Raw genomic sequence first — 10,186 nt, forward strand, 5'->3', positions numbered from 1 at the left:
TGAGGGAACTCAAGATGTATGTAGATAGAAATAACTCATTCTAAGATAATAAAAACACAAGGCTTCATTACGTAAGGTCTTTATAGACCTTTGAACACATAGTTATGTATATTAGATACAATTCTGTCAATAGATCCTCAAAAAACTCCACACTGGACCTTTAACTTATACAGTAACTAACATTTACTCCTGTAAAGAGGATAAAGAAGTTAATCTAGAATCCTGATCGTATCGATCCTGTAGACCTGAAGAATCGATCATCTGAGAGAACTGTAAATCACAGACTTATCTTCCATCATTTCCACAGTAGATCTACAGAGATAGAAACATTGAGAGAAATGTGTAAATGATTCTTTATGAATTAGTTAATGTAAATAACATGTCAACACAATAACACGCAATGCCTGATATGATTGAAAGAATGTAGTTCTCTATATGATATATAAGATATCTGAACGATAAAAGTCACTTTAAAAGAGTTGACATTGATATAATGACTGAACGTTACTGTATTTTCTCACCTCCCAGCAGCATCATGTTGGTGATTTGTATTGTTGTCATATTGGTTTTCAGTCTCTTCTGATCTTCTCATGTCTATGTTTCTGTGATGTTGGACAGTTGCGTATTGGACCTCCTCTGGATCTCTGGATTCAGGAGATGTTTGATTTTCTCTCAGATGTTTGGTAGTAACACTGGCGTACTGAACATCATCATATTGTGCTCCAGACGAGCAGCGGCGAGGAACCTGCACATTAAATCATTTTAAGGCAAAAACTAAACTAAAGATTCCTGTAACTGTACTCATGAAGGCTTAAATACTGAAGGGATGAGATGCTCTCAGTCTGTATCTTATGAAAGAAGAAAAACGCTGCACCTTGTAAGGACCCCGACGCCACTGACTTGCAGTTTGAAAGTAAATATCCAAAACTAGCTCAATATGCTCAAAACTTCACCTAATTCTCATTTGAAGGCGGGTGTCTCATTTCTGAATGACAAAGTCTGGCCCAGTACAAAAACAAACTTGTAGCCAATCAGCAGTAAGGTGTACAGTGCACAGGACGGACATTAGTCGAGCCGAACGCTGACGAAAGCAAAAGATGGTGTAGAGGTGTGATTGTTTTGGTCATTTGAACATCAACAACGGCTAAGAGAAATCAGACACCCGGCCTTTAATGAAAACCATTTCACACATTAATGAATTGACTTAACACGTGTCTGTGTTCAGCTCACCTTCTTCAGCCCGATGTTTGAAGTTCTATCATCACGGTTTCTCCTCCTGCAGAAAAGATTAAACAGTTTCATTAATAAACATTAATAAAATACAAATATTAATCAACTCTAATGGGATCTCACCTCATGAACACAATGAAAACACAAACAGGACACCCACATATGATGACAGCGAACAGGACCACAGAAAGCGTTCCTGAAGCTTGACCTTATAAAGTTTATTACAAGATTATGAAACACAAACTGCTCACAATTCTTAATGACGAATACATGTAGAGTAAGTTTTTATTACCTTTAACAGAGAGTGAAACATCATCTGATCTCTGAGATCCAACTTTATTCTGAGCCACACAGTAAAACCATCCACTGAGACTTGAATTAAAGTTACTGATGCTGAACGTCTGTCCAGATCCAACAGATGATGTTTGATTCTCTTTAAACCAGCTGTAGTTGTGAACAGGTGGATTTGATTCACTGCTGCAGGTCAGATTCACTGAATCACCCTCCACTATTACACCAGAAGAACTGATGGATGCTGAGACGTTCCTTGGAGGATCTGAAAAACATTTTTACTGTCATTGTTCAACATTCATTGATCTCAACCTGAACAGTTCTACACTGTTTCATGAACTCACATAAAACATTTAAAGTCACTGCTGAGTGTTTGTGTCCATGTTTATTTCTGGCCTTGCACTTGTATTCTCCACTGTGATCAGATCTGATGTTTGAGATTCTGAAGATGTTTCCAGATCCTACAGATGTTTCTTCTTTAAACCAGCTGATATTCGCAGGTGGATTTGATTCACTGCTGCAGGTCAGAGTCACTGAATCACCCTCCACTATTACACCAGAAGAACTGATGGAGATCACAGGATCATCTGGAGGATCTATTGAGGGATTATATTCAGTATATCAGTGATAAATCATCTTCAGTGAATTATGAAATACTTGTGTGTGAACTTACAGAAGACATTGAGACGTCGAGGAGGTGATGTGAGTTTGTGTCCCTGTACAGCACATCTATAGTCTCCTGCATTCTCTCTTCTAACTGACGGCAGGATGAGTTTCTTGTTTGTGTCATTTAATGTCTGTCTGTTTCTTAACCAGATGAATGTTGATATGTCAGTCAGACTGCATCTGCTTTTACATGTCAGAGTCACTGAATGTCCCTCCATCACTGTCTCACCTTCAGACTCCACCTGAAGATCTGAACACAACACAACACTGATCCTCATCATGTCATTCAACACATCACATTATTATCATCAAACACTCTTTCACTCTCACCTGTGACATCTAGAGTCACTCCAGGTTTACCAGTCCATTTCCCATCAGGTTTATCAGTGATGAATCTGAAATAGTACTTGTGTGAAACTGTGTGTCTCACATCAGTCAGTCTGACGCTGCAGTCGTGCTGTTTATCTCCCAGATACTGAATCCTCTCTCTGTATTTAGAGTCATTACACAGTTTTGGAGGATCAGGACTGTTACTCTTGGTCCAGAACACTTCTGTGATGTGATGTCCAGTAGGGTATTTATAAGTGCAGTTTATAGTCACTGTTGAGTTCTTTAGTGCACAGATGTGTGAAGAGCTGTAAGTCACACCCCAACCATCAGCAGCACTATAAACTCCTGAAACACACAAATCACAATGAATACATTAACAACAACTTCTGTAAATGCTCAACTGATTAACATATAAAGTGTGAAAACATATTTTTTAGCATTTTTATGTGGGGGCCTATACTAAAGATCATTTAACTGTTGAGACTGAAGTGTCTGAACAGAAACAACGAAATAATGAATCTTTAGTGAATTTAGTGTTTTAAAGAAAACAGAAATAAAGATTTGTTTGAATAATAAATGTACATTATGAGTGACTTACCGTGAATCATGAGGAGAAAGATCAGAGGGGGAGGAGTCATTATGATTGACATCACCATAGCCACACCTACATTCAACACATGATGAAGTGTTTCAGCTCAACTCTTTTCCTCATTTAGTTTGTTTGTTTCTCATAAAACATCACTGAAACATCTAAATATCTACATCTACATTCACATACACTCTTATGTTTGTCAGATGTTTCTCCTGGTTATCTTACACAGGGCTATCTACATTAATGTTAGAACTCTATATTCTTTACATACGTGAACAGTCATGTCATGTGTGTCTGAAAGTTTAGGAAAAGATTAGATGCTCTTGTTACGGTTTATAACAGACATGCACTTTTACAGAGAATGATAACATGAGAGAAAACATAGTGGTAGTTTAATAAATCTTCAACATTAACTGCAGATGCAAATTAATGATTCAACACAATTAAAGAGGTGATAATAGAGATCAGCTGGACTTCAATAACAGACGTTCAGAAGTCATAATAAATAGACGTCATTAACCAGGGTACGCCTTTCTAATGTCGTCAACGACACCTTTGTTTGCGGGGAACACTGTTCATAGTGATCACTCATAAATTTTTATTTTTTTACTAAAGACCTTTAAACAGCAGCTTTCCTGTAGCTCAGTGGTAAGAGGATTGTGTTAACAATGTAAGGTTGTGGGTTCGATCCCAGGGGATTGCACATACCTATGTATAAATGTATAGGATAATGCCAAAAGTTGCTTTGAATAAAAGCTTCTGCCAAATACTTAAATGTAAACAACCACAGCAATTCACGTTTTTTGTGTATTGGAAAAAAATCCTAAGAATACATAAAGTTAAGAAAGAAATAATTATTTTAAGAACATTTTACTGAAAGGTTGTTTGAAAAAATATATTTTATGGAATCTGCTAAAAACGCTGAAGAGTTCGTACATTTTCAAGAGTAATAATCTTGGAAAGAAAACAAAAGTAAGAGATATTTAAAACGCTGCTCTTACCTTCACAGTCATCAGTAGAAATGAAGGAGTTTGACGCATCACTGGGGTTTTCAGCGTCTTTTGTGGTTAAGACAATGTGTATTTTAAGATGAAGTGTTAATGGTTCCCGTCTTTTATTTGTAGCGACATATTCCCTCATATGAAATACGGAAGACATTTATAGGTGTGAAAAACAAAACCCAAGAGAGCAAATACAAGATCAGATAAGACCTGCAAGCCATCTTAGGCATTTAATATGTGTTTCGTTTTTTAGACAAGACACCACTTGTTAACTTTATTCAAATAAGCTCTTAAAATATTTACTGAAAGTAGTAATTTTTTCAATGACTTCATCATGATTGTTAAAAACACTATAAAACAGTTGGAAGGAAGTCACGCTTTGCTGGAGACACCGGCCTTAAACACGACCTCAAGCACCACAGAAAAAGCACCTTCACAAGCACCTTCACAAACACCACAGAACTAATGAACTATGACCAGTAAACCCAACTGATGAAGCTGAGATATCAAATCACAACACATTAAAACAAAGTGTTATTTTATTGTCTTTATTATGTTTTGTGTTGGGCAATATGCAGGTTATCCAGTAGATGGCACAGTAGTGCACATGATCAAAGGTCTCTGTGATGAGTGAACTTGATAAAACAGAGCCAGAACACATATGTGGAGTCACTTTGTGTGTTCCTTATGGGATATATCAGCGCTCCAAAGGACACTTCGGACTGAAAACAATCATGGCCGCCATATTGAAGGGTCGTGCTGTAAAAGACCAACCCACTGGCCCAACGACAGAATCCAATTGTGTGGTTGAAGGGATCTCGTGTTCTGCTGAATGTTCCTTATTTGAAAGTTTGATTTTGAAGCATCTGCTGAATGAATAAGATTAACATTGTTGTACATTGAAAACAAAATTTGGGACTGCCCTCTTGTGTTTGTAGCATATATTTCACAATTACTTCATGCAAATATTCCAGTGGTTTGGGAAGCAATCATTTTTTTTAAGATCAATAAATGCACAGATGAACAATATTGAATGCTATTACAATGCTTAAAACACACATGCACAACATCATAAACATGTACACACACACGGGATCTTTTCTTTAATAAAGCTTTGTTAATTTAAAACAGTGCTCAATGTATAACGCAAGATAAACATTTTCAGTTTAAATATATTTGTCTGGTGCTATTCACACCCAACATCATTTCAAAACAGCGTTAGAAACGTGTCTTTTAACCAAGTGTTTAACCTGTAATAAAAAAACTGTAAAAGAGCTTTAAGAGCAAAATGAAAAAGCTGTCGTGTTAGTAACACACTGCTATCCATCAAATCGTTTCCCCTTCCTTTTCTCTCTTCTTATGATGTAACTTTTTTTTCTGATTTTGATTGAACACAATAACGGTGAAAAATATAAATGAACCTGGTCACCCACAAATTTAAGCTTAACAAAAAGTAAAATGTTTGAAAGGTTTTAAGGCAAACGCATACACCAAATAAAAAATTAAAATGATCTCCTTAATTCTATGAATGAGTTTGTAATATGATGTTACCCAGCATGCATTGCAGCAAGAAGGTTTCTTTTGTTGACTGTCACTGTTGTTTAGATTCTCTGCTCGAGAAGCAGATCACTTTCATTTTCAACCTTTCATGTTTACACATGGTATTTTGTTACTACACATCACTTTTGTGGTTCCTCTGTTGTTTATATTTTACTTTCAATAATATTTCTTGGTAAGTTGTGACTAATGAAAACTTAAAAAAATAACATTATTGTAACACATTGTTATGACTGCTGTCAATCATCAGAGATCATGGGATTTATTTCTTCGTGCTCCGCCTCTTACTGCATCATCTTCCGGTTGGGCTGCACAAACATTAAGACAAATAAAGATGAATGATCAAGAATTAAACTAACTGTGTTTGTGTTCTTTATGAGTTGAATTGAATAACACTTACTGTGAGTGTGTCGTACAGGTCAGATGATCTTCTCTTGAGTTCAAGAGCTGTATATGTGTCATTACTGACATCATCATTCTACAGAGAAACATTTGTGAACACAAAACAAGTGACGGACAGTTCAGTCTTTCTAATGCATTTGTATGAAGAGAGTTTCATTGATGATCATCTCACCTTCAGTTTGCGTTCAGATGCTTTTCTTCTCAAACTCTTTCTTCTGCTGTCAAAAGAAAACTGAGATATTAACAAACTGTATCATTGTATGAATATGATTTTCATTCAGTAAAGCAACAGCTGCTGTGAAATGACATCTGATGTTACTGTTTTCTTTTTTCAACACTCCAGTGATGTCAAAAATGCTTTGAAAGAGTTGATTCTGGAGTTGGTATTCAATAATGTGACTCAGTGATTCAGACACACTAAACTGTATTCAGATGAAGAACCTCTGAGTCAATCTGTGATAGAAAAGTGCCATTTCTTACATGTAATTTCTTACCAAATATACATCACAATAAGCAGAGTTGCTGATGTTCCACAGACTCCAAGACAACATCCAACTCCTAAAGCTACAGAGAGAGAGACACATCTGACAGCTGAAAGAACAAGGAGAAAACGATTAGATTCAGTGCTGGAGACACAAAGAAAAAGGGTTTTAAGATTCAGTAGAACTACATCATTTGTAAAACTCACGCAAGACATTTAAAGTCACAGATTCAGAATATTTCTCTCCAAGTTCATTTTCAGCCTCTTAATGACAAATACATGTAGAGTACGTTTTTATTACCTTTAACAGAGAGTGAAACATCATCTGATCTCTGAGATCCAACTTTATTCTGAGCCACACAGTAAAACCATCCACTGAGACTTGAATTAAAGTTACTGATGCTGGACGTCTGTCCAGATCCAACAGATGATGTTTGATTCTCTTTAAACCAGCTGTAGTTGTGAACAGGTGGATTTGATTCACTGCTGCAGGTCAGAGTCACTGAATCACCCTCCACTATTACACCAGAAGAACTGATGGATGCTGAGACGTTCCTTGGAGGATCTGAAAAACATTTTTACTGTCATTGTTCAACATTCATTGATCTCAACCTGAACAGTTCTACACTGTTTCATGAACTCACGTAAAACATTTAAAGTCACTGCTGAGTATTTGTGTCCACGTTTATTTCTGGCCTTGCACTTGAATTCTCCACTGTGATCAGATCTAATGTTTGAGATTCTGAAGATGTTTCCAGATCCTACAGATGTTTCTTCTTTAAACCAGCTGATATTCGCAGGTGGATTTGATTCACTGCTGCAGGTCAGAGTCACTGAATCACCCTCCACTATTACACCAGAAGAACTGATGGAGATCACAGGATCATCTGGAGGATCTATTGAGGGATTATATTCAGTATATCAGTGATAAATCATCTTCAGTGAATTATGAAATACTTGTGTGTGAACTTACAGATGACATTGAGACGTCGAGGAGGTGATGTGAGTTTGTGTCCCTGTACAGCACATCTATAGTCTCCTGCATTCTCTCTTCTAACTGACGGCAGGATGAGTTTCTTGTTTGTGTCATTTAATGTTTGTGTGTTTCTAAACCAGATGAATGTTGATGTGTCAGTCAGACTACATCTGCTTTTACATGTCAGAGTCACTGAATGTCCCTCCATCACTGTCTCACCTTCAGACTCCACCTGAAGATCTGAACACAACACAACACTGATCCTCATCATGTCATTCAACACATCACATTATTATCATCAAACACTCATTCACTCTCACCTGTGACATTAACAGTCACTCCAGGATTACCGATCCATTTCCCATAAGGTTTATCAGTGATGAATCTGAAATAGTACTCGTGTGAATCTGTGTGTCTCACATCAGTCAGTCTGACGCTGCAGTCGTGCTGTTTATCTCCCAGATACTGAATCCTCTCTCTGTATTTAGAGTCATTACACAGTTTTGGAGGATCAGGACTGTTACTCTTGGTCCAGAACACTTCTGTGATGTGATGTCCAGTAGGGTATTTATAAGTGCAGTTTATAGTCACTGTTGAGTTCTTTAGTGCACAGATGTGTGAAGAGCTGTAAGTCACACTCCAATCATCATCAGCACTATAAACTCCTGAAACACACAAATCACAATGAATACATTAACAACAACTTCTGTAAATGCAAAACAGATAACCATGTGTGAAAATCTTTTTCTAGCATTTGTATGTGAAGAGTGTTTACGTTAAAGATCATTTAAAAGTTGAGAAAGAACTATAAGAGTCTGAACAAACAAAAAAAAATAAAGATTTGTTTGAATAATAAATGTACATTATCAGTGACTCACCGTGAACGATGAGGAGAAAGATCAGAGGGGGAGGAGTCATTATGATTGACATCACGATAGCCACACCTACATTCAACACATGATGAAATGTTTCAGCTCAAGTCTTTTCCTCATTTAGTTTGTTTGTTTCTCATAAAACATCAGTGAAACATCTCAATATCTACAGCTACATTCACATGCACTCTTATGTTTGTCAGATGTTTCTCCTGGTTATCTTACACAGGGCTATCTACATTAATGTTAGAACTCTACAATCTTTACATACATGAACAGTCATGTCATGCGTGTCTGTTGCCATAAGAAAGTTTAGTTAAAGTTCAGATGCTCTTGTTACGTTTATAACAGACATGCACTTTTACAGAGAATGTTAACATGAGAAAATCTGCTTTCTTTATGCCTGCGGCCTCTGAGACTCCAAACACAAGTAACATAACCCTTCAAACAAGACTTCAAAAGACTTCTTTTAAATGTCATTGATGACGTTGCATTGACGTCCCCTGTGGAGCCAGAGTGAAAGTTTTTACAAGTTCTTTTTATGACGTCTTCTGAACGTGTGCTATTGTTGTCCAGGTGATCTCTATAATTGTATTGAACTAATATCACTATTGCGCCTCTAATTAATGTTGAAATTGAATAATCCATCATTATTGTGATCAGTGTTTGCTTTAGTTGGGCACTTGTCTCTTAATGGTGTGGAGTACTTTGCCATTACAAATATGTCTTAACAACCTGTTTTAATGGTCAAGGAAAACTAAATTTCACTGAGATGTGAATATGCTCACAAATCATGAGTGTGATGTATTTCTAATGGATACTATGATTATGAAGCAATGAAATATCTGTGACATTTCTTTGCACTTTTTAAAATATATGTTGAAACAATTGAACAGAACGAGCACTGACAGAAACAAAGACACGATGAATTAGTTTATAAAACTCAACAACGGTGACAACCAACAGAATAATTCTTTGTGTTGCTGTTAGATATTATTTTCCCAATAGATTATTAATAAATGAATGAATAAGTGTGGCCTATGTGTGATTTTACTGCTCACAGGGTGGAAAGCTGCTCTCTGAGCGGACATCTGGCTAAATGTGGAGGAAGGGGATTTATTCTAAGCTAAACAGTCTTTGTCTGACGTGCTATGTTTTTTATACCTTATTTAGTATAACAGGTGTCTTATTGTGCACTATATAAGGATTTGTCTTCGCTGAAATAAATGAGTTCCAAAGCTTGATGTCTCTGTGTCTAGTTCTTCTTCTTCAAGATCTGCAGAAGAATTCTCTCACAACAACCTGTTTCTGATTTGATTTTAAGGGAAATCCAAAACACAGAAAGAAACTTTGTGTTGGAAAGGAACTTGAAGTTTAACAGTTGCAATTAATAATATATATATATATATATATATAACATACAAACCTCATTCATTATTCCCAAAATGCAATGCAATTTATCTACTTATAAGTTTATGTTAATTGTAACCATTGTTGAGGTTTGTATGATAAGTGTTCATGTCTCTGTGTGTCAAGGAAGATTTTTAGATCATTTTGAATCAATGCTTGTGCATTTGCTTATAACAGCACTAACATCAGTCATGTATGATCTAGTCTTGTGTAAGCAAATCTCATTTTCTTACAAATTGTGAATGTTATTACAGCACCTCTACCTTCTCTTCAGACATTTAGGCAAGAAATAAATAATTATTTTAAGAACATTTGACTGTAAGGCTGTTTGCAAAAATTTATTTTATGACATCTGCTAAAAAAACTAGTTTTTAAGAG

The 10,186-nt window shown here is 36.2% G+C and overlaps 1 protein-coding gene across 1 annotated transcript; it reads right to left on the reverse strand.

The window, feature by feature from the left end:
* Positions 1-257: 257 nt before the first annotated feature.
* LOC130407434 (sialic acid-binding Ig-like lectin 11) lies at positions 258-8,456 on the reverse strand. The gene is made up of 12 exons (XM_056730257.1): positions 8,405-8,456; positions 7,847-8,191; positions 7,524-7,766; positions 7,195-7,446; positions 6,907-7,115; positions 6,758-6,812; positions 1,866-2,117; positions 1,523-1,786; positions 1,354-1,438; positions 1,231-1,276; positions 522-745; positions 258-312 (listed from the first exon to the last, which is right to left on the reverse strand). The coding sequence occupies exons 1-12, from the start codon at positions 8,454-8,456 to the stop codon at positions 258-260; spliced, it is 2,082 nt and encodes a 693-aa protein (XP_056586235.1).
* Between the last annotated feature and the right edge of the window lie 1,730 nt (positions 8,457-10,186).

This window comes from Triplophysa dalaica, chromosome 2, assembly GCF_015846415.1.
Source record: "Triplophysa dalaica isolate WHDGS20190420 chromosome 2, ASM1584641v1, whole genome shotgun sequence".
NCBI lineage: Eukaryota > Metazoa > Chordata > Actinopteri > Cypriniformes > Nemacheilidae > Triplophysa > Triplophysa dalaica.

What these genes read in the sequence shown, in the direction of transcription:
- LOC130407434 (XM_056730257.1), bottom strand. Translation starts at nt 8,456, where the DNA reads ATGTCAATCATAATGACTCCTCCCCCTCTGATCTTTCTCCTCATCGTT. An exon ending in TGTTTCACTCTCTGTTAAAG is followed by an intron (nt 1,439 to 1,522) that starts GTAATAAAAACT and finishes AAACTTTATAAG; the next exon opens with GTCAAGCTTCAGGAACGCTT. An exon ending in CAACATGATGCTGCTGGGAG is followed by an intron (nt 313 to 521) that starts GTGAGAAAATAC and finishes CTATCTCTGTAG; the next exon opens with ATCTACTGTGGAAATGATGG.